The sequence below is a fragment of the Galeopterus variegatus genome, unplaced genomic scaffold (assembly GCF_000696425.1).
Source record: "Galeopterus variegatus unplaced genomic scaffold, G_variegatus-3.0.2 Scaffold3124, whole genome shotgun sequence".
NCBI lineage: Eukaryota > Metazoa > Chordata > Mammalia > Dermoptera > Cynocephalidae > Galeopterus > Galeopterus variegatus.
The window spans coordinates 199,770-222,843 of record NW_007729235.1 but is presented as its reverse complement, the minus strand read 5'-3'; the positions used below and the strand labels follow the sequence as shown (position 1 = coordinate 222,843).

Here is a 23,074-nt window from a genome sequence, read left to right as displayed (position 1 = left end):
TTTTTTTTTTTTTTTTTTTTTTTTTGGTGGCTGGCTGGTATGGGGATCTGAACCCTTGACGTTGGTGTTACAACACCATGCTCTAACCAACCTGGATGCTTCTACTAACCCAGCTTCTCCTCCTTAGTTCTCCTCTACCTCTTTGCTCTCCATGACTATGACCAGAGTGGACAGCTGGATGGCCTGGAGCTGTTGTCCATGTTGACAGCAGCTCTGGCCCCTGGAGCTGCTAACTCTCCTACCACCAGCCCGGTAAGCTCTGCTGGATGGGGAGCCCCCTTCTCCCATGAAGGAGACCCGGCTCCTTGGGGCTTTGGTATTTTCTTCATCATGACTCTTTTGGTGAGTCCCCTGTAAAAGGAGAGCTCAGAGCCTGCATAGCAAGGATGTGGGGGAAGATGGTGGGGGTGAAGGTGTTGGGGAGGGTCAGGGCTCCTGGGAACATCTCCGGTCACTGGAGACCCCACAGTGACTCTGTGCTTTCACAGGTGATCCTGGTAGTGGACAAGGTGCTCGAGACCCAGGACCTGAATGGGGACGGGCTCATGACTCCTGCAGAGCTCATCAACTTCCCAGGAGAGGCCCCCAGATATGCAGAGGCCAGAGAGCCCCTTGCTCCAGCTCCCCAAGAGCCACAAGCTGTTGGGAGGCAGTCTCTGTTAGCTAAAAGCCCCCTAAGACAGGAAACACAGGAAGTCCTCAGTCCCAGAGAAGAAGCTGGGGACCAGGTAGAGGTCAAAAGGGAGTCCCTGGAGCCTGTACAGGAGGGTGGGGGTCAGCTGGAGGCTGAAGGAGATGCCCCAGGTCCTGGAGGGGAGGCTGGGGGACAAGCAGAGGTCAGGGACAATGGAGAGGCAGCCAAGGAACTTCCAGGGGAAAAACTGGTGTCTAAGAACACCCCAGATGAGTTTGAGGTTCATGCTATTCAACTGGAGAATGATGAGATATAAACCTTGAGGATAGAGGTCCGCACCCCTCAAAGTCTCGGTGTCCAGAGGGTGGGTTGTGGGTGTTGAGACGAGGACCACCTCTATGTCCCCTTTCTAGCTCCAGTGGTGGAAGGTCATTCTGTGCAGCTCAGGGAGACCCTAAGTTGAAAGGGAGCTTTAGGGCCCAGAAAACTAATAAAGAACTGATCGAATTAATCCCCCTGGGCCATCTCTCACCAGTCCAGCCTACTCAGACCCCCTCAGGGGCGCAGGGGTTGGGGAACAGACAGTCCTCTTGGAAGGACAGGGATTTAGCTTTCCCAGTGTTCCCAGGCCGGTGGTGCTGAGATAGCAGTCTACAGTGCTAGCTACAGCCAGCTGCAGACAACCCCAGGAAGAAAAGCTCAGTCTATCCCTGGGGCCCAAACACTCTCCCATTCCCCCTTTACCTGGTGTTCAGACACCCCATGACCTCCTGCAGCTCGTAGCAGATGGTCCCCATCACCTTGTCCCCACACCCAGTAATATTAATAACAACTACCATTTTTTAAGAGCATAATATATACACCAAATACCATGCTAGGCATTTTATATATTCCCTGATTTTACCCTCACAGTAACTCTATGACTAGGCAGAATTATCTCCATTTGACAGATGAGGAAATTGAGGAAGATCAATTTTATGTATCCTAAAGTGACACACAGCTAATTAAATGGCAGATTTAAATTCGAGTCTGTCTGACTCGAAAGCCCACGCTCTTCACCACATGTTATGGCCTTACTCAACCTGCCCCAACTTCCATATTGGAGTCGGCCCCCAATTCCATTATGCCCTCCTCATCTGATCTCCCCGAGGGACAGCAACACTGTATCCTGGGTCACATGTGTGGCTGACGCACCGCCTTATTTACAAGGCAGGCTCCAAGGGGGCGCTTTCAGGCTCTGGGCCAGTTCACGGAGAAGATATGTTTGGACTGTGAAGGCCCCCCCAAATCACAGAGCAGGCTCCCTGCCCGCCAGCCTGTCAGTTTGGCTCAGCCATGTGGACTCCCAGCTCCTGAGGCCATGGGAGTGGAGACCCTGCACAGCCCGGGGCCCAGGGGAGCTTTTCTCGTGGCTTCTGGTCGTTTGGAAGGTTCGCTGGAGTGCGGGGAGTTGAGTCCTCCCCAGCCAGGAAGGCTCAAGATCTGTACCTACCGTGCTGTGGCTTCTCTTCACCAGGAAGAGCTGAGCCTCCTTCACTCTGAGGACAGAGCTGGTGGCAAGCTTGGGGCACTTCCTGCTGCTCTGGCTTAGGCAGCCTCTCCTCTGGCCTGGGTGGGAAGATTAATTTGGGGAATGGATGAAAAGAGGGAGGACTGTAGTGTCAAAGCCTCGGGAATCCCCAACCAAAGCAATTAGGGCATCAGGGAAGAACAGACTGCCAGACAAAGCTGGCTCATGGCAAGGAGATTTATTTGTTCTGAGGCTCTGTAGGGTGAGACGTGTGGGGGACACAAGACACACAGGCAGAGTCCTCTCCACAGCTTGCGTCTGCCCAAGGAGCAGGGCAGCCCGGATGCCAGGCTGGATGGAAGGGAGAGGGCCACGGCAGCAGTGACACCAGCCTGCTGCCACAGGCTCTCAAACAATGCCATCAAAGCCCTGCAGGCCACACTTCTTGCCGGCCACCTGGCAGCCAAACCTCAGGGCCTCCTGCATGCTCTTCCCTGGAAGAGGGACAAGTAGCTGGATCAGCCTGGTGCTCTGGGCAGGGGCCGGCCCCAGCCCTGTTCCCTTGCATGGGTGGGTACTCACCCTGGGAGAGGCTGAAGATGACGGATGCATTGAAGGTGTCTCCGGCCCCCAGAGTATCCACCACCCGGGGAGGCGGGAAAGCATCGGAGTGGAGCAACTGGCCGTCAGGGCCCAGGGCGCCGGCGCCCTCCTCAGCCCAGGCACAGACCAGCACAGCCCTGCAAGACCCGCCACTCAGCCAGGAGTTAGCCCAGCCCCGCCCCAGCAGGGCAGACCCCTGGCATCCCGGCTCACCCCTGTCTCCAGGGCCCCCTCCTGGTTTCGCCAGCTCACCCTTTCCTCACACGACCATACAGGCCCCTCAGGGCTTCCTCCTCTGAATGGAATCCCAAGTGTTTGGCCAAGTCTTTGCTGACAAACACCTGCGGGCAGTGGAAGAGAGGCTGGTGTTCACTGCTAACTCTCGTCACTCACCAGCAGCAGCCTGGTGTTGCCCCCACATTATAACACGACTCCCCCAACATGGCTACATAAATCCCCAACATAGCATCTCGCCGTCCCACAGGAACACATTTTTATACTTGCTTAAGATATGCTAAAATACAACCCTGTAAATTGTGACACTAACGCCCTGGTCAGTTTGTTCTAAGGTCAGTGAATTGAAGACCCACAAAGAGCCCTGAGCGCCATTGTGGGGCAAAATCTGCCACTGCCGAGTCAAACTATACTGGCTCTCAGGAGTGTGTTTTATTTTTTTGCACACAACTATGCTCTCTAGGTCTGGTTTCTTCATTTGTAAAAGGGGAAGAGCCCTGAGCGCCATTGTGGGGCAAAATCTGCCACTGCCGAGTCAAACTATACTGGCTCTCAGGAGTGTGTTTTGTTTTATTTTTTTGCACACAACTATGCTCTCTAGGTCTGGTTTCTTCATTTGTAAAAGGGGTAGGGACTCTAGAGCTCCCTCAACACTAACCACACATTAGAATATCCAGAGAGAGTTTGGGTAAAAACAAACAAACAAAAAAACGATGCCTTGGTTCTACCCCCTACCCATCAAATAAAAAACAAGAGGTTGGGGCTCAGGCATCCATATTTTTTAACATGTAGCCAAGATTGAGGACCAACAGGTTGAGTGGTCTCCAACCAGCTTCAGCTATGATGCTGGGATTATCACCCAAATCCATTTACATCCCAGCCCTGCCCAAATTTACCTTGCGCAAGTCTCCTTCCTACCCTCCTGTCACCCCTAGTATCTCCCACAACCTGCCACCCACCCCAGGGTTGGACAAAATCTTAGAGAACAGTTCTGTCCCCTCATTTTGCAAAGGAAAAGACTGAGGAGACTCAGAGGAGATATTTGTGCAAAGGCTTCCCTGTCCGAGCCTTCTGGGCACCCTTATACCCATGCACCCACCTGGGGTGGAGAAATTCTATTCCTTGGCCAATGCTGAGGCCTGCACCAGAGCCCAAAGCTGCGGGTCTGCCTGTTTGCTTTGCACCCTGCCCTCCAACATACCACCAAGCCATGAACTGCCATTCCGAGCATGGTCGGTAGGACAAGGGGACTCTCTGACTCCCTTGAAGAACCAAATTAGCTGGATGTGGCAAGCACAGGCTGATAGAGCACGTACCACATCTCCATAGTTAAACAGCTGGAACAGCTCCTCTCGGGGCTTCTCTATCTCCACGGACACCCGGATCTTCTGCTCTGGAGGCTGCCTGGCATTGTGCTGTTCTACCCGCTGCAGCATCTTCACCTGTTCTGATGCGTTCCGGCCCTGGGGCAGGACAGGGCAGCTCAGGACTGGCTGGGATCTGGCTCATTCTTCCCTCCCTGCTGGAACTCTGGGTGAGGAGGGAGAGGAGCTGGGAAGGAGGCTGGGCTAGAACCATCCTAAATTACCAAATGCTAGAGCTGTATGGACCTTGGAGACCTTATCAGCTAGCTCTCCCGCTTCACAGATGAGGAGACTAAAGAATAAAAAAGACTTTCTGAAGAACCTACGATAAGTTAAATGACAGGGCTAGAATTAGAACTCAGGACTCCTCAGGGTTTTCTTCCACCCAGACTCCAAAACTTCTCTCTTGGAGTGAAGGTTCTAGTTCCCTTTAGCTGGGTCAGGCACTCTCATTCCTTCTTCCCCAGAGATAAGGGGTCAGACCCTAAGAAGCCAGCCTCCTGCCAGAGGTAGAGTTAGAGGAGGTGAAGCAGCCTGTAACACAGAAAGCCCTGGACCTCGCCTGCTGTGTGACCTCCACTGTCACCCAATCTTTCTGGGCCTTAGTTTCCTCACCTGAAAACACTAAGGAAGGATGGAGAGGGGATGAGGGAGGTTAGATTCATTTATCTCTAAGGTACTTCATGCTTCAAATAAACCAAGAATGAGGCAGAACACGTGGAAGGGACTAGCAGGTGGAGCTGCTCAAAACACAGGTAGGGCGGGGCTTGCCTCAAAGTGGATCCACTTGAAGCGGGTCAGATCAACCTTCTCAAAGTCCTTAGCAGACACATCTGGCAGGTTCCTAGGTCACAAGATGGAAAGGACAGAGAAGAAGGGGCATGATGAGGTCAGCCAGGGCTAAGATCTGTAACTGGCTGCTGGGGACCTGTGCAGAGCTGCTGGCAGCATGGCAGGAAGGTGGATCTACAGCACAGCATCTCAGGCTCTGCTCTAGGATGGGCCCTGTCCCAGTTTGCTGGGGTGCCCCTTGCTGAGTTTGAGGCAGTGATATTATCTAAATGTAAATTCAACTGCAACACTGGTCAAGGGGCCAGCTCTGTGTCTCGGAGACCACATCTCCCAGAATGCACTGGGAGCACCAGAGACTACACTTCCCAGCATCCCCCTGTGGGCAGCGCACAGCACCATGCATGCAGCACTCTGCCAACTGCAAGGCCCGTGGCCGCTCTGCTGCTCTCAGATGGTCCCGCTCATTTCTGGTGCCCCAGCGCTGGGAGCTTGCCTGTGGCACCCACAGCACCCCTGTCCTGAGTTTGGCAGCTCCCTGTTGCAACCCTGAGGTACAAGTTGGCACTTAAAGTAGAGTTTATATGTTTGGCTGGCTTACAGGTGGAGACCCCAGAAGGGGTTTGCCTCTACCCTCCTTGGCTGGAGACCTGCACACAGCCGATGGTCCTCCCTCCATGTTCTGTGGCTAAATCTTTCACCCACTTAACTAGCTGTGTGACCTGGGCCCTTTTGAGGCTGCTTCCCCATTGGTAAGTGGGGCCAAAACCCCCAGCTTCACAGGCCTGGGGCAGGTGGAGGTATGTGAGTGAATACGCCTGGACTGAGGCCAGTGGGCAATAAACATTTCTCCTCAGAGCTCCTCTCCCTCCCTTCCTGTGAATATCCATGTGGTGTCCTTGATCAAAGTTGCTACAAATTGTTGCTTAATGGGCAGAGGGCTAGGGTTGCCCAATCCGAAGGTCAGCTCTAGTGCATATGCCTGCCCACTCACTTGTGAGCACATATGGAGCCCAGGGACTATAAAGTTTGTCCTAGGATGACTGCTCCTCTCCCCCAGGTCCAGTGGTCATGCTGGGCAGGAGGGACAGCCCGGACCACAGTGAAGCTGGGCTTGGACTCTCCCAGCCTTAACACAGTACCTGGCATACTAGGTTCTCAGGAAACTAAACCTCTGAGATTCTTCAGGAGGGAGTCTGGGAGAGATGAGAAGGGTCTAGGCCCATGGGCATTCTCCTGAGTAGCTTGGGACCCTGAAGGGGTGCTTCCTCCCCCGAGATTAGTACCACATTAGGTGGCCCTGGTCCGCTGACCCAGTGTCCCTTTCTCTCTCCTCCAGCAATGGCTGCAAATGGTGTATGGCATGTTTGGTCTGGTTTCATCATGCTAAGACCTTTGGGGGCTCATCTCTTTTGAACACCCAAACCCCAGCTCCCCAGTGCCACGCAAGCTGGCAACTCTGGGGCTGACCCTGGAAATCCCAGTGGGCCCCCTAGCCCTTCAGGGCTTAAGATGGATTGAATCACACCTCCAATCCCTCTGTCCTGAGAACAATTTCCCCACACCCACACCCACACCCACACCCAAGCTGCTGATTGACTGATTATGGAGCAATCACATTATAAACGGATTGAATCACACCTCCAATCCCTCTGTCCTAAGAACAATTTCCCCACACCCACACCCACACCCAAGCTGCTGATTGACTGATTATGGAGCAATCACATTATAAATTATATTTTGTACAGACCTGCCTGCCCATTCTTGGTGTTGACCAAGGCCAAGTCACCAGGCAGAACAAAGCCCATCCCTTTCCACCCCTCCTCTCCCCTAATTGAAAACAATTCAGAAATCACTGGACAGGTTGGCATGGGGGCAATTTCTGGTACAGGTAGGCTGCAGCAGTTGGGATGCCCACGGTGGCAAGTGAGGGAACTGATTGGTGGGTTGTGGCAGGGTGAGGCCGGGGGGCCTTACGTGTCATAGAGCACAATGGTGCGATTGCCATTGGAGTTGCTGACGATGCAGCAAGAGCTGGGGGTCTCCCCGTCTCTCTGCCAGGCCACCTGAGACACATCCACGCCCCGCCGCCTGAAGTCAGCCACCAGGAAGCTTGGGGTGGAGCCCGAGTCAAGGAAAGGGCAAGGAGACACAGATTAGAGCCTGAAAGTGTCCTGGACCTCCCATGGGAGTGGGGAGGGATGCTGGAGCACATGGGCCTCTGAGAGAAGAAGGGTCCTGTTCAGGGAGTTTAGTGATGGCGGCAGCAGCTGGCAAAGCGCAGACGGGTGTACAAACCTGGAGTATAGGATGGTGCGGCTACCATTGGCCTTGTTGATGATGACTGTGGAGATGGGTTCGAAGCCTGTGGTCTGAAAGACTGTGTAGCGTAGGTCCACAGAATAGCGGCGGAGGTCATCCAGGACAAAACTGCCAGGGCGGAGTAACCCGCGGGAGTTGCAGTTCGACAAGGGTTTTGGGGACTGGAGGGTAGCTAGCAGGGCCACTAGGGCCCCTGAAAGGCAGAGTGCAAGCAGAGGGGGCTAGGAGAGAACTGAGAATCACAGATTTGCCACAAGCTGTGTAAGGGAACAGCAGAGGCAGGGGTGCAGAGCCTGGAGCTCAGAGAGAGAAACACTAAGGGACATTCTTTTAAGTCCTGACAAGCACACTCCAATCCTGATTTGCTCATGTTCATAAAGGTAGGACGGGGTAGATTTGGGACCTAGAACCTGTATCCCATCTGAACCAAGCCAGGGGTGGGGACGCTGTAGTCCATTTAATGCAAGGCCCGGGCAGAATTAATAATTAATTACCAAGGTAATACTTTGCCCCAGCTGCCCTCTGCATCCTCACGGTGCTTTCTTCCCCGGAGTCCCTTCCACTTCTAACGCTGTGATTCCTCTTGTTCTACACCTGCCTCTGGGACGCCGAGCCAGGAGGTGGGCCCACTCACTGCCCTGTCCTCTCACAGCCAGGTGGACCGTCCTGGGCTGGGAGCTGGCTCCCAGTGCCTGTGCCACTCAGTATGGGCCTGCTCTAAGACCCTTTCCATGACTGCCGTCCATCAGAGTGAGCCCAGGGGTATACCCCCAGGAAGACTGCACCAGCAGGAGAACAAAGAAGCCAGCCCTCTCTGAGAATGCACTGTTCTGTGCCCAAGAGCTGACAATTATGCCCAGCAGTCCAGCCACCATCCTGGCTTCTCTCACTATGGCCAGACCCCACTTTCAGCAACATCAAAGCTGGACCATACAGATTTGTATAAAGGCACTAAGTCATGGCATCATTCCTTGACTTACAACCCAAGGATCCTTTAGTAGCTTTCCCAAAGCATCAGAAACATGGTTTGTTTTGCTAAATAACTTTTTGTACCACACTGCCTGGCACATGGTAGGTGTTCATTAAATGTTTGTTGGACACATGGGGAGAGTTCTGAATGGCCCACCCATCAGCATGATCGCTACATAAAGGAGAGTCCACCACCCTGAGCAAGAGCCACAGGCCTGCCTCCAGCTAGGAGGGAAGGTGCTATTGAAGCAGTTAACAAGTGACCAGCCCTTGGCTCTGAGTCCCTCTGTCCATCTCCCAGGGCAGATTCTCGCCCCCTATCCATGTCATGCCAGTCCATCAAGGTGGGGAGTTTGTCTGTGGCTCAAGTCGTTGGGCTCCGGCAGTAGCCCCCCTCAAACCAGGGTTCAAAGGGCTGTGCTTCACAGGCCAGCAACCTGGCAGCCTGCCCCGGTGCTCACAGTGGGCAAAGTGTGGGCCTCACCTCCCGATAAGTGCTTGCTGAGTTGGCAGCGCCAGGGGTCAAAGGACTCTTGGGTCCTTGCAGCAGCCAACACTGAGAAAGCACATGGGCCACTTATGGGCTGTGGCTTCGACAGCTGTGGAGCTGGGAGGCATGGGTTCTGGGCCTAGATTTAGCACAAGCCTTCAATGTGTCCTTGGGCAGGGTACTCTGGCTGCTTCACTGAACAATGGGGACAGGAGCACTGGCCCTACCCCTCCACTGAGAAATAAACTGTGGGCCTGGGTCTGGGGGCCATGGATGCTGGACGTCCTTGAGGAGGACAGGTACAGCAAGTCCCTAACTGCCTTCTGCCTCAAGCATAGCCAGGATAAGGGACTTCAGAGGGCAAAGGCAAATCCACCGCAGAAAGTCTGTAGGAGGCAAGGAAGGAGAAGGTGGGGAAGCTGAAGCACGCTCCCGAGAGTGGCCAGGAAGCAGGTTGTGGAAGTGAGACCTTCTCAGGAACTGTTAACACCTGACAGCAGATAAGCCACACCAGGGGGGCCTGGGAGTCCAGTCCTCCACTGCCCAACGTGCCCCTCCCACCCCTTCTGGTGGCCACAAGCTATTTTTTATACCCCGCCCATCCCGGGTTAAGACTGCTTGCTCCCCCTCCCCCCAATCCTGCATGCAAGCCTCCCCCAGTGAGTGCTCCCCGCTGGACTCACTCGGCAACATGGCCAGGGGCCAGTGAGCCCATGAAGGCACAAGGGGCTCCAAGCAGGGAGAGAACTGTGCAGGAGTTGGATGCATTGCCTCCACGCTGCCATCTCTGGGACAAGCACCTGTGAAGCACAAGGAGGGTCTGGCAGCCCCAGCAGACTGGTCCTGGGCCAACCCCAGTCCCCTGTGTCGGGCCCACAGAACATAACAACCGGGGCTCCCCTCAGAAAGCATCGAGGCCACGGTCTCATTTTCTACATGGGGCCACTGAGGCTCAGCTGAAGGAGGGGCTTGGCTGAGGGCCGGGTCTGTCTCCCCAGCCCAGGCTAAATTCAAGCTCACAGAGATAACTTTCGACGCTTCCACCTGTTCTTAGGGCATCAGGAAACCATTCACTCGAGTCCGTCACAGTTTGAGGGCCCTGCTAAGTCTGGGTCATCTCCTCCTCAGTTACAATGACCCCCTTCACCCAGGTCAGCGCTGCTCCCAGAGGGCTGTACCTTCAGCCTCCTTCTTGACAGCTGCATCAACTCCAAGGACCTTGGAAACTAAGTGTTTCTTCCCAAAGCTATCACATTTACTATCCAATCCTGTCTTAAGAGAGCCTACTTCAATAATAACTGCAGTTATCAAATAAAATGAGTAAGACCAGAGAGCAAAGCTGCACACTGTGATCATTTAAGAAGCGGAGGTGCTAACTTTTACGGTGTCAAAGTTAAAAAGATTATTGGGTGAAGACTGGTTTTCCTCCATCTTTACTGAAAATCTATCCAAAAAAAAAAAAAAAAAAAAAAGATATACCTAAAGGGCTTCACTGTCATCGTCAACAACAAAAGGGATAACTTGCACACATAGAGTCAAAGCACTTAAACAATTTCTCATTTGTGCTGCAGTAACACTGCGAGGTAAACAGTATATGTTGTTATTTCTGTTGTGCTGGTTCCAAAAAGAAAATAATAATTATTACGGCAGCTTACGATAAGAGCAACTAATTAGGAGAAATAACCAAAATTTTAGGCTAAGGTATATTTGGGTACAAAGGGATATTTGAACACAAATATATCTCATATGATAAGGTATATTTGTATATATAAAGGGAACTTAACCTTGAAGTTTCCTTCTGCCTTGGGAAAAGGAGAGCATCATCTCATTAGAAAAAAAGAATACTAATTTGTAAAGTGTCAAAGATTTTTCAAGTTATGTGCTTTAGAGAAACTTTCATGCAAAGTAAGAAGGAGTCTAGAGGGATCTGACTTGCTCAAGTTTACAACAGTTAAAATGACAAAGCTGAAATAGGTGGGGAAAAAAGGTGACATCAGAACCCAGGTTTCCTGACTCCAAAAGCTATTACTATTTCCTTGTATTTTTAAATGAAAAGCAGTTAGGCCCAAGCTTTGATGAGGGTTTTTTTGTTGTTGTTGTTTCTTAAAGCCAATTGTCAACCAGTGGTTTAATACTTTTTTTTTTTTTTTGGGTGGCTGGCCAGTATGGGGATCTGAACCCACCACCTTGGTGTTATAAGGCTGTACTCTAACCAACTGATCTAACCAGCCAGACTTTGATGAGGTTTCTATGAAAGTGTGAGGAATTTTACTCCGTGAAAAACCTTTAAAGTCACACTGATACTTCCTGTGCCGAAATGCTCAGCTGAGTACGAGGATGTTCTAGAAGGCTCTTCTCAGCGTGGGCTGAGACCCACTCCTCAGGGGTCTGGCTGAGATCCTGGGAGTAGTTCCTGAGAGTTCCCAACAGCCTGTCAAGCACAGAGACCCTGGGACAGATGGGGCTGAGGTGCCCAGGAAGGACTGGGTCCCCACTCAGATTTGCTCTTCTGGGAGGCGCAAGAGTCCAGGAGCTGGACTGCAGAGAAGCTGAGCCATGGGGATGGGAGAGGAGGCGGCACACTATGAAGGGCAGGGAGTGCTGCATACGTGGGAAGGGTCTCCTTGGAGAGGTGCCTCACTTAGGACTCACCTTTAGAACCTGCCCCGTCAGCGTGGGAGCTAGCAGGACCTTCCTCTAGTCTCCCAACATAATTAACCTCACAGGGAATGGGGCTTCGGCTCTAGTTTCCCTCTCTGGGTCTCCCCCAGACCCTCCACAGTGCTTAGAGAACCTGTGGCTCCGGAATTTGCACTGTTTCCCTGAGAGAAAGCCTAACTCCTCACTGAGCACCCTGTCCTGGGGCTGACGCCACCATGGTAAGTGGGTTACCTACACAGAAGCACAGCCTGTGCCCCTTTTGCACTGTCCCTGCACGCTGCACCTCTGCCAAACAAAGATGGGCAGCAGCAAAGGGACGGAGTCAAGAGACGAAGAAGGCTGGAGCACTAGCCTCTGAGTTAGGAGACTTGAGCTGTAATTGCTGCTCTGCTGCTCATTAACTCACAGCCTTAAACAAATAATTAATTCCTCCAAATCTCCAGCTTCCTCATCTATACGAGGCATGTGCCCTATCCTTATACAGTTCCCATGGGCAGCTGTGGGGAGTATGAGACAATGCATGTGGCAGTGTTTGTGGACTCCGGGCCTGAAGAGTGTGGTCTCTCCCCTCGATTAACCTCATGGTTATCAGAGCTGTACTGTCTTCCAGAGTTCAGTCCGGAACTGCCTTTTATCCAGTTCTTGGCTGAGACAACTGATAACCAGGAGAAATTCTCAGCTTTCTAAGTGCTAGACTGCACCAGGAGAAAGCTAGCAGCTCGTGCCCACAGAAATGCCTACAAGGCCTTATGGGTGTAATGGTATGGCCCTTATCAGAACTAAATATGAGAACCAACAAATGACTCTTCAGCTTCTACCAGACAACTGAAAAGGATGTTTTCCACTGTGGTGCTTGCTGACCCTTGTAAAAGGACTTCTGGCAAATTCCTTTTGGAATGTGGCACCAGGGAGAAGTCTGTGTGGCTGATGAACCAGCTCTATCCATAACCCACAACATCTCCATACTCACTTCCCGTGCCAGCAAGCCCTGAGCTACAGTCAAAGCTCTAATAGCACAGTTTTAAAAGTTCTTGAACAGTCTAATGGCACACACCTCTTACTGTAAGCTACTTCAAATCTTTTCTAGAAATAAGTGAGACATATATATGGTAAACAAATTAGAAGTAAATGTTGGTGAAAGGACTTCGTACTGATGCTTGGAGTTAAAAAAAAAGGGGGGAAGGGTGCTGGCCGGTTAAATGATTAGGGCTTGGTGCTGGTAACACCAAAGTCAAGGATTTGGATCCCCATACCGGGGGGGGGAAAAAAAAGGAAACTGTTCTCACACCTTACCAGTTGTGTAAAAAAAAGGAAACTGTTCCTACACCTTACCAGTTGTGTACTTAGATAAATCACTTTCTCAGTCTCCACTTGCTTATTAGTAAGGGAAAAAAAAGGAAACTGTTCTCACACCTTACCAGTTGTGTACTTAGATAAATCACTTTCTCAGTCTCCACTTGCTTATTAGTAAAATGAGGATCCTGATACCTGCCAAGGTCGCAGGGTTGAGATGGGGATTGGCTAACACAATGACAACCAAAGCCTGGCCTTATTATTAAAGGCCTCAATTCCTTCCTCTCCTCTCCTGCTGGAGCTCTCCAGGCTTCCCAGGCAGAGGGCGCCGGCTCAGAGGCTGGGCTCTCACTGTCTCACTGCGGGGTCCCTGGCTCGCCAGCTCCGTAGCTTTGGCTGCCGGGCACAAACCTGGGCTGCAGTGGCTCCGGGGTCTCCGAGAGGCCCGGGCGCCCCTACCTTATCTCCGTGTCTTCCTTAGGGTACTTGTCCACCAGACTGATGACGTCCAGCACCACTAGCCCCACGCACAGGATCTGCTTCTCTTCCATGAGGCTGTTCCCGGAACTTTCTGCCAAACCGGCTGATGCGGTTCTTCCCCAGCAATGCCTCTTATCCTGGAGGATTGTGTCCCCGCTCCCAGGGGCTACCCTGGCTCCTCCTCCGAGTGCAGAACCTCCTCCAGGGAGCCTCCTGCAGCGGAGAGGGGTGCGGTGAGTTGGGGTGCAGGGAAAGGAGCAGGGCCCTTTCTCCCGACGCCCACTGACCCAAACTGGCCTGGGAGCGCCAACGCCCAGGTCTTGGTCCTTGACCTTCCCTTAGCAGGTTGCCTGGCCCTGCAGATGGCAACGCTTCCCACTACTCGGCCTTAGTTTACTCACTCGTCAGATGGACTTGGAGCTGATGCAAACCTCTCCAAAGCGCGGCTAAGCAATCTCATGAATGCAAAGAGAAAGTGCTCTAGAAATGCGCCACCATTCCCGCCCTCTCCTGCACCTCCCGCTCCGACTCCTTACCCTGGACGGGAGGGACTGAGCGGGCCTGGCAGCCGCAGCCCCGCCCCCGCAGCCTAAGCCTGGGCTCGCGCCGTCGCGGCTGCCCCGCCCCCGAAGCCCGGCCCTTCCCAGCAGAGGCCCCGCCCACGCCGCCCAGCGGCCAGGCCGGCCAGGTGGGCGGGCGTCACGTGACGGGAGGCACCGAGCGCCCCCTGGCGGACTCCTGCGGCAGGGCTTGATGAGGGGAGGTGCCCGAGGCGACCCCAAGGGGCCGAAGCACGTTGCGGTCCGCGCCCCCCGAGCCCATGGCAGGCAGAGCCACCCGGGCCGAGATGATTGGAAGGGCGAGGCCGGTCCGGAACCCGGGATGCCCTCTGTAGGCCGCCGTCTTCCCCCGCCCGTCCCCTATGTCCTCCTTCTACCCCCGAACACGTACTGGAGCAGAACGGTGGCTTCATTTTTTTTTAGAAAAAACCAAGTGTCTTTATTCCTGAATAGTTTAGTGTGGCGGTGGGGCCAGAGCCTGCTCAAGAGAGCCCTGGAGCCCAGGGAATCGGCCTAGAGGGCCGGTTGAGGGAGCAAAGGGTGCGAGGATCGGCCCCTCCGCAGTCCAGGTCCTGGAGGGAACAGTGGTCAGGATACGAGTCTGGACTAGGGGACCCCGGAGTCCCCGAACCGGCGTGCTCTGGGCGCCAGTACCGCGGCGGGTGCGGCCGCTCGCCAGGGGCTGGGTGCCCCGTCCCAGGCCGAGACCCCGAGAAGCCCGCCGCCCTCGCTGGCTCTTGGGCCGGCGCAGGCACTTCGGGCGGGTCGAGCCGGTCCCCTGTCTACGCCTGCTCGAGCTCCTGGTCCCCATACAGCAGGGCGCCGCTGAAGATGGTGAGCGGCTCCTCCGAGTGCGCCAGCTGCCCCATGACCAGGTCGATGCAGACCGTGTCCCCTGCCTGCAGCGGCAGGATGAGGCTGAAGACGCCCAGCGCGCCCGGGCTGGGCTGGCTCTCGGCCACCGGCTTATTCTCCAGGCCCTCGGGCTCGTAGCCGCCGGAGTCTATGCGGGCCACGCCCAGGTTGGAGCGGGACAGTACGGCCTCCACTTTCTCGTGCCGGTGCCCAGTCAGCACCGCGCTCAGCAAGTAGCGTCCGGCCAGTGGCGCCGTGAACACGCCTGGGGACAAGGATGGCCGTCAGGAGCGGAGACAGAGCCAGGATCAGGAAGGCTTCGGGAAGCCCACCCAGAATTCCTGGATTAGGAAGGGACCCGCTGAGCCTCTTCACCTGTTCTCCACTAGCATGTAAGCTACAAGGAATTTGGTGTTTTGTTCAGTACTGAATCCCCAGCATTAAAACAGTGCCTGGGCAGGAGCAGACCCAGTAAAGGCCTGTTGACTGAATGACTCCTCCCCTCCCTTCCCCATCTCCCAGCCCAAGCTGTGGCGAGAATGATTAAACGAAGGAAAGAGCAGGGGTCTCCCCAACTCAGGGAGTGAAAAGATTCACACTGTCGGAAGAGGCATGTATGAGAAGGTGTCACTGCACAGCCTCGCCCATTTCCCCGAGCACTCAGTGCAGCCCCCTCCCGGGCTTACCTGTCTCGGGATCATAGTAGCCTCCATCATTGAGCAGGACTCTGTCGAAGGGGACTGTGCCTGGTTCAGACCGGGGCAAACTCAGCGCAGCTGAAAATGCCACCCGGGGCACAGAGACTGCTGGTGCCCCCTCCACTCCTGGGGGGGTAGGGTGGGTGTTAGAGCAGATGCCCGGGGCAGAGCTGACCTGCCCCCCTTCTCCTTCTAGATCTAGCCTGAGGGTTGCCTGAGGACTGCCATCCTCCAACCCCTAGTTCAGTTCTTCTCCCTCCAGAATCACATGAGAGGAACTTACCCTGTTCACCTTGGGGACCTGTGGGAAGAGGAAAGGGTGCAGTAAGAAGTAAGGCAGCTCTCACTAAGTCACTCAGCAAACATCTGCTGAGTCTCTTCCACTGTGCTGGGGCCTATGTGGACTTCAAAGCAGGAATGGGGATATCAAGAAAAGGAGGAATAGGTAGGGTCTGTTCTGTTCAACTGCTCGGCTGTGAGCCCTAGTCTCCAGCCCTTCACACCCCAGATAGCCCTTGTCAGCTCAGCCTTAGTTTCCAATACAGCAGAGGCGCCAACATATCCAATTAGCCAAATGCTGTGACTGTCCCAGCTCCTAGTCCCTTTCCTCTATCTTTCCCCTATCGGCCCTATAGGACCCCCGGTTCCTCACCTCTTCCTTTTCTCTGTCAAGTTCAGAGTGGACTATCAAGCCTGGGGCTGCCCAGGGGAGTGGCAACCCTCACTGCAGCAAGGGTCTCAGCCCACATACCTGGCAGCCCGATGGGTCCCTTTTGTCCATCCTTGCCTGGAGGTCCTGGAGGTCCAGCAGGCCCTGGGGGCCCCTGCATCCCAGGAGGCCCTGGGGGTCCAGCCTCACCCGCAGGCCCTATAGTGACAAAACTAAGTTGAAGGAGAGCCATAAAGCAAGTATCCAATGAACAGGGCAGGTGGTGGCTCCATGGACAGGGAGATGGAACCAGGTGGGGCTTTGCAGGTGGTGGGGAGATGGGGCCCCTCGCTGCCCATACTGGGTACCTGGCTGGCAGAGCAACAACACACCTACCCACAAACCCATCTGAGCAGCCAGAGGGAGGGCAGGAAGCTAGGTCCTTGCATCATCTCACCTACCCACAAACCCATCTGAGCAGCCAGAGGGAGGGCAGGAAGCTAGGTCCTTGCATCATCTCTTGTGTACAAACTAACAGTGGGACAGTGGTTGGGGCTGCAATTCATGCTGGGCAGAGGTGGGAGAAAGCAGGTGAGATCAAGGCTGGGCTGTTGTGGAGTTGGGGAGGAGAAAGAAAGGGTTTGAAAGGGGTCCCCCATGCCCCCTCACCAGTGAGGTCCTTCAGGCTGAGCTGGTGCAGACGGTCCTCCAGGAGCAGTAGGGAGCTGTTAAGGGCACCGAGCCGTCTGCCCAGGCCCGCCTGTGCCCCCAGCAGCTTCTCCAGGAGGGCTGACTGCATCTGACTGCTGCTGTTGGTTTCCCGTAGCCCGGCCCAGAGCCCAGCCACGTGTCTGGAAAGGCCCTCGCGCAGGCCCTGCAGTCCCCCAGCCACGGTGTCCAGCCGCTCACAGACTCCCTCCAGACGGCCTAGTCGCCCCTCCAGGCTGGGGCATTGGCCAGCCTGTGCCTGTCCCTCCTCCAGGCCCCGGAAGCGCTCTTCACTCTCCGTAGCATGCTCTGTGGCCTCCTGCTGCAGCCTGTTAATCTCAGAAATGATGCTGTCCTTGGTGGCCCCCAGATCAGCCAGATCAGCGCCCTGGCCCTCCACGGTGGTCTGCAGTTCATGCAGTGAGTCATTGAGGGAGCTGAAGGTAAGAATAACTTCAGAGAGCTCTCCTTGCAGAGCCTGTAGGGATGAGCCTGAGCTGCCCCCAAACACACTGAAGCCATCCAGGGGCCCCCGGCTTGGTCCCCCAACACCTGGCCCGGCCCCAGGGCCCCGTGGAGGTAACAAGGGGCAGGAGCAGCGTTCTACACCATCCCGAAGGCGACCCAGTTCCTCTTGGACACCTCCACAGGCCCCACAGCCCTCATCCCCACGGGCCTGCAGCAGACCCTCCAGTTGGCCCAGCCGTGCTGCTGTAAGATTGAGCCGCAGCACGAACTCTGCAGCTGCCTCGTCTTGTGCATCCATGCGGTCCTGGAGCCGGCCTACGACCCCTTGCAGTCCCTCTAGCATGGCCTGCTGGGCCTCCCCAGCTGCTCCCACCTTGTGCAAACCTGAACCCACCAGCCGCAGCTGTCCCTCACTGTCCAGCACCCTGCGTTCCAAGGCACTGAGGATCTCACTGACCTGAGAGTCCTGCTTCCCAGGGACCCCAGAGCAGAGCTGCCCACATGCCTGCACAGCCCCTGCCACCTGCTCTTCTAGCAGATCCAGCCGCCCACCCAGCTCCCTGCTCGCATTGGCCAGCAGTCCCTCCAGCTTCTCTAGCCTGCCCGGGGCAGCAGGCAGCCAGTGGGCCAGTCCCCGGGAAGCCCCAGGCCAGCCCTCCTCCTGCTCCTCCGAGGGCCCCAGGGTGGAGTTGAAGCGATCCTCCAGGCGAGAGAGGCGGGAGGCCAGGCTGGTGTAGCCTGGGGGGTGACCTCCCTGCCCGGCAGCTCCTCCCAGCTCGGTGCCACGCCGCCCACTCAGCACTGTCACCGAGCCGGCCACTACATCCAGCCTCCGTTCTAGCTCTGCCAATCGCCGGCCCAGCTCTGGAGGGCAGCATTCCTGAGGGAGCCTGCGGCCCATGGCTTGCCCTGCAAGCTGCCGCTGCCGTTCCTCCACAGAGGCCAGAAGCTTCTCCAGCGCTCGCAGCCGCCCCCTGTCCTCCTGCTGCTGCTGGCGGAAGCCATCCAGCCCCACCAGGCACATAGAGCAGGACTCCTGCAGTCGCTGCTCCAGCTGTCGCAGCAGCTCCTCACTGTGGCCAGGAGAAGCTGGGGCTGGGGATGGGGCCCTGCCACTGCCACTGCTGCTGCCCCTGCTGCCACCATGATGGTTGTTGAGGTGGCCCAGCTCCTGGTCATGGGTGGACACACGGTTGTCCAGAAGCTGCAGTTGGTGCTGGATCTCGTTGAGGGTTTCATGCACGCCAGGTTGGGCAGCTGCATCTGCTGGCTGCTGCCTCCCATTAAATGCTGTCTCCACAGCCCTCTGCACATCTGCCAGGTTCCCACTCAGTCCCTGCAGGACACCCCGAAGGCCTTGCAGCTCCTTTGTCAGGCTCTGCACCTGCTCCTCCAGTTGCTGCACCTTTTCAGACTCCCCAGGACCTGAAGAGAGGGGAAGGCAGAGGAAACATGGGCTGGACCTTAGAGCTCAGGGCCTGCCTCCTAGGCCCTGCTCACCCCAGCTCCAGCAAGAGTCAGAGGCCCAGGCTGGCTCTGCCTCTCCTATGGGTCAAATTTGAACCATGGGTCTGTTCCCCTTACAACTACTCCCTTGGGCACATACTATTAACTTCCCATTTTATAGAAACAGAGGACCAGAGATAGGAGGTAACCAGCCATGGATTGCAAGTTTAATAAGTGGCAGTGCCAAGTTTCAAACCCAGATCATCTTCTGGCCACCAAGCCCACGTCCTTCTCACTTATCCACAGTGCTTCTTAACTTCTTGGAAACTATTTCCTCATCTATTAAATGAAAATGACACTCTCTGTCCTCCCTCATAGGGCTGTCAAGAGGAATGAAATGGGAATGTGGGGCAGGCACTTTGGGTACCACAACAGTAGCTGGTACTGGGCGGCACTTCCATACAACAACATAGGGACAAATACGAGGCTCTGTGGCAAGCCTCTCTCCCAAGCCTCCAGCTGGGGCCTCGCTGGATTATCAGAGAGTCAGCCAGAACTTCCTGTTTCTATAATTATAGTATGGCTATCTCGCTGGCAGGGAAACAGAGCACATCCAGTGTGCCCGGCACACACAAGGGAAATACTGCATTCTGGGACCTGCAGTCTCCAGAGGCTGTGGAGGGGTCTGGGACCTGTAGTCAAGTACAGTGCATGCTAGGACTTGTAGTTTCAATTTCCATCCCCATGGACTAAGCTCCTCAAAGGAATGCTCCCTTCCTCCCACAGCTGTTCCTAGCTAGGAAGGATCTTGGCCACACGTGGGTGTGTGTGAGCGCATTTTCTCTCTCACACACATACACGTGCGCGCGCGCACACACACACATATGGAATCTCAGGGATCTCACGAACTCCCTTCTGTTCCTCTCTTCTCTCTGACTCAGAGCACAGAGACCCCCACTTCCCACCCCCAGCAGCTCCCACACTCACCTTCTCCGCCTAGTCCACTGAGGTGGCTGCCTGCACTGGAGCCAGAGAGGTTGGGGCGGGCAGGCTGGGGTGGGGGGTGGGGGGTAGAAGGTGCAGGGCCCAGCGCTGAGGCAGGACCCTCACCACAGTCATCTCCCTTGTAACCCTGACAGCACCTCCACTCCATATCTGTCACTGTCTTGTAGGCCACACGGTAGCGAGGGCGGAGGAAGCTGCGGTACCTGGCAGAGGCAGAGGGACACCTCTTTATTCCTCCCTGTACAGTCAGTGACCCTGGCCCCTGTTCTCAGAGATGGGTAGCTGCTGATAGGAAAGGCCTGTCCTTCAGGCTGTGTCCCCGTGACTGTCTAGCATGTGGCCTTGCTCAGTTGACAACTGTCAACGTTTTGGCCAAGGGCCAAATCCCACTCTTCCTCCCTTTGCCCTGTGCTGGAACCTTGAGTGCCTTTCCTTGAGGATGACCCATCCCAGAGAAGGCATTTGGGGGCTGGCAGGTATGGTAAATCTGCCATCAGTATCCCACCAGCCAAACTGCTGTCTCAGCATCTCCAAAGAATGGCTCTGGCTGAAGCCCTGTCCTGCCTTTTGCGACATGCTTTTCACAAATTCCCTAAGTTGGCCACCCACCTTCTGCCCTTGCCCAGCTCCCACCAAGTGCCCATCCCCCAGCATTGGGGGCTTACATGATACTTCGGGGACACTGAGGCTGGCCCCAGCCACAGGGCTGGTAGTCCGGCTTGACGAAGGTCTCCACTCCATCCTCAAGGACACAGCTCACTGTCCGAGTCACCACGTAGGCACACCAGTTCCTGTAGGCACAACCCCATGGGCTCAAGCACCAGAGACACACGCCCCAAAAGAGGGCTTAGGGGCTACCAGAGTGGGGGAGGATGTCAAGAGATGAAGGGCCCTCAGGGACCAGTGAGAGCCAGGGCCTTGGCAGGGGCAGTGCACGCCTCCCCCCACCCCCCCGCCCTCCCGTAGCAGGAGCAGATAAAGACTTTTCAAGATGGAGAGAGGTGCAGAATGGAAAACCACAACCACAGAGAAGTCAGTTCTTGTGGCTGTGGCATCTTGGGGAGCCTCTGAATTTATGAAATCAGTGGAGTGTCCCTTTCTGGCCCTGTCTCAGCCCTCACTGGCCAGCAAGGTCCCTCTGGGTGATCCCCTGGATAACGGCTTCCACCAACCCCTCAGGGGAAGAGACAGGGGTAGGCCGAGGCCCAGCTCGGGGTTAAGTGGAGAATAAGCCATTGAGGAGCCCTGCCCCGCTTGGAGTTTACAGTCCTACACTCTTGGTCCCATTCATGCCAGCCACTGATCTGTGTGTGGCTGGAGGGAGCAGAGCAGGAGTGGTGTCAGGATTATGGATTGCTGGCTGGGGCCAAAGAAGCCCTAGAAAGGAACACAAGGTCTGCTTGAGGATCCGGGGCTGGCAGAAAGGCCTGGCCCACGCCCCTCAGGGTAGTGTCCCTGGGCAGCTAACCTAAGGTCCCCATGGGAAGGATGTGGGAGCTGATCCCCCCTTAGGTCACCCATGGAGCGATCTGTTCAGGGGGCCCTGGAAAAGGCTCCACAGGAAGGTGGGCATGTGAGGCACCACCTGATGGATGGGCTTCCTCTCTCCCAGCTCTTTCCTGCATTGGGGATGCAGCCCAGGCGAGGGTAGCCAACGTGGTGGCCAGAATACCCGCCTTTTTATTGCCCTTCACACCCACCTCCAGCCTCCAGCTGGAACCCAAATTCTTACCTGTGGCGGCTGGCGGGCCGGGGGGCGCTCTGGGTCTGGGGCCCTCCGGGGCTGAGGGCCCCGCCGCCCCCCGTGTAGAGGCTGTATCCTCTAGGAGGGTAGCTAGCAGCCCCCGCGGCTGCAGTCAGCAGGCAGCAGAGGTAGCAGCTCCAGAGGGTGCTGGGGGCCATGGTGGGGCACTCCGCAGTGGCCTCAGAGGCACATCCTTGCCTGACCACTGGCGCCTCTGCTGGCCCTGGGGGATGCCGATGCTCCACGGGATGGCGCAAGCCGGACCAGTCCTGTTCCCGGCTTCCTGCCGGCAGCCCCCAGCCACACGCCTCCTCCTTGGCTGCCTGGCTTGACCCCTCTCCCCCTCCTCTTTCCTCCTCAGGCTCCCGTCTGTTCCTCCCTCGGTTCCTTCCGCTCTCCTCTTCTCTGCTCTGAGGGGAGTTTGTTCTCTGTGCCCCCTGGCCTCCTGTGCCTGGTCCTGCCCCTCTCAGATGCTGCTTCCTGGGCCTCCACCCCCTGCCTCAGCTGGCCGTCTCTGGTCTCTCTGTCCTTTTCCCCTGATGACCAGATGCTGGGGTGACAGGGCTTTGCCCCTGTGGCTGTTCAGAGGCGCAAGAGTGGCTGTGGGGCGGGCCGGCCTCCTCTCCCTGGCTCACTCCCCTCCCTTCCCCCCGTGTCTGACTGGCGGGCCGGCCTCCCCCTTCCTCCCCCCACCTCTCCAAACATCGTGCGCCACATCTGCTTCTTGTTAACTCAGGGAAAGAGAGAAAAAAAAGGAAAAACAGAAATGTGGAGTTGCCGCCGGGCTTGGGGCCAGCCTCTCAGACGGGCCACATGGAGCTGGAGCCGGGGCCAAAGCTGGGGAGGAGGCCCAGGGCTGGTCACTCAGACAGGGAACAGGAGCCAGAGCCACAGCTCTCCTGGGGCTAGGGCAGGCCTCCCCTGGGAGAGAGGACCTGAGAGAGGGAGCCCAGAGGGGAGAGCAGGAGGGGAAGACTGCCAAAGGGAGAATGCACGCGCAGGGCTCAGCTGGACGTCACTCACCATCTAGTCCATGCTGCTTCCTTTTAGAGACATGAAAATGGAGGCCCAGAGTGGGAAGGTAACTTGTCCAAGGTAATGCAGCAAGTAAATGGTAGGGCGGAGATGATTTGGAAGAAAGAAGGAGGAGGGAAGAGAGGGCTCCTGGGCCAGGGAGGAAAACGAGATAGGACTCCACTGAGGCAGTCAGGAAATCCAGAGAAGACAGAAAAAGAAAGGAATCTGGAAATGGGAAGCAGTCTTCTGTCAAGCAATGGAGGGGACACGGGCAAGAGGAGAAAGAATCTTTTTCTTTCTTTTTAAAGATGACTGGTAAGGGGCTCTTAACCCTTGACTTGGTGTTGTCAGCACCACATTCTCCCAAGTGAGCCACAGGCCGGCCCTAAGAATCTTTTTTTTTTTTTCCTTTTTGTCTTTTTTCGTGACCGGCAACGGATCGCAACCCTCAGGGTCGCGCCCGTACCGGCCCGGGACCGGCAACGGGATCGCAACCCTCGGGATCGCAACCCTCAGGGTCGCGCCCGTACCGGCCCGGGACCGGCAACGGGATCGCAACCCTCGGCGCTGCACCT

General features: G+C 55.8%; 3 protein-coding genes across 3 annotated transcripts in view; 1 reads left to right on the top strand and 2 right to left on the bottom strand.

The window, feature by feature from the left end:
- Window positions 1-1,656, top strand: part of CGREF1 (cell growth regulator with EF-hand domain 1) — a 3,351-nt gene extending 1,695 nt beyond the window's left edge. Inside the window, exons 4-5 of the mRNA XM_008584002.1 lie at window positions 128-252; window positions 489-1,656. Coding sequence (XP_008582224.1) covers window positions 128-252; window positions 489-950 — 587 coding nt within the window. The 3' untranslated portion in view covers window positions 951-1,656. The remainder of the gene's footprint in view (window positions 1-127; window positions 253-488) is intronic.
- Window positions 1-13,832, bottom strand: part of KHK (ketohexokinase (fructokinase)) — a 15,123-nt gene extending 1,291 nt beyond the window's left edge. Inside the window, exons 1-9 of the mRNA XM_008584003.1 lie at window positions 13,751-13,832; window positions 13,329-13,562; window positions 9,599-9,715; window positions 7,433-7,564; window positions 5,117-5,189; window positions 4,298-4,444; window positions 3,000-3,088; window positions 2,727-2,884; window positions 2,127-2,638 (exon numbers count right to left, since the gene is read on the bottom strand). Of these exons, the coding sequence (XP_008582225.1) occupies window positions 2,553-2,638; window positions 2,727-2,884; window positions 3,000-3,088; window positions 4,298-4,444; window positions 5,117-5,189; window positions 7,433-7,564; window positions 9,599-9,715; window positions 13,329-13,562; window positions 13,751-13,809 (1,095 nt within the window). The 5' untranslated portion in view covers window positions 13,810-13,832 and the 3' untranslated portion in view covers window positions 2,127-2,552. The remainder of the gene's footprint in view (window positions 1-2,126; window positions 2,639-2,726; window positions 2,885-2,999; window positions 3,089-4,297; window positions 4,445-5,116; window positions 5,190-7,432; window positions 7,565-9,598; window positions 9,716-13,328; window positions 13,563-13,750) is intronic.
- Window positions 13,833-14,317: 485 nt separating this feature from the next.
- Window positions 14,318-22,126, bottom strand: EMILIN1 (elastin microfibril interfacer 1). The gene is made up of 8 exons (XM_008584001.1): window positions 21,471-22,126; window positions 20,404-20,529; window positions 19,721-19,941; window positions 16,781-18,712; window positions 16,214-16,330; window positions 15,746-15,763; window positions 15,451-15,588; window positions 14,318-15,029 (listed from the first exon to the last, which is right to left on the bottom strand). Exons 1-8 carry the CDS (start codon window positions 21,638-21,640, stop codon window positions 14,692-14,694), a joined length of 3,060 nt encoding a protein of 1,019 aa, XP_008582223.1. The 5' UTR covers window positions 21,641-22,126; the 3' UTR covers window positions 14,318-14,691.
- Window positions 22,127-23,074: the final 948 nt, after the last annotated feature.

What these genes read in the sequence shown, in the direction of transcription:
- EMILIN1 (XM_008584001.1), bottom strand. Translation starts at nt 21,640, where the DNA reads ATGGCCCCCAGCACCCTCTGGAGCTGCTACCTCTGCTGCCTGCTGACT. An exon ending in CGGCCCGCCAGCCGCCACAG is followed by an intron (nt 20,530 to 21,470) that starts GTAAGAATTTGG and finishes TTGTGCCTACAG; the next exon opens with GAACTGGTGTGCCTACGTGG. An exon ending in CAGTGGACTAGGCGGAGAAG is followed by an intron (nt 18,713 to 19,720) that starts GTGAGTGTGGGA and finishes CCCTCTCTTCAG; the next exon opens with GTCCTGGGGAGTCTGAAAAG.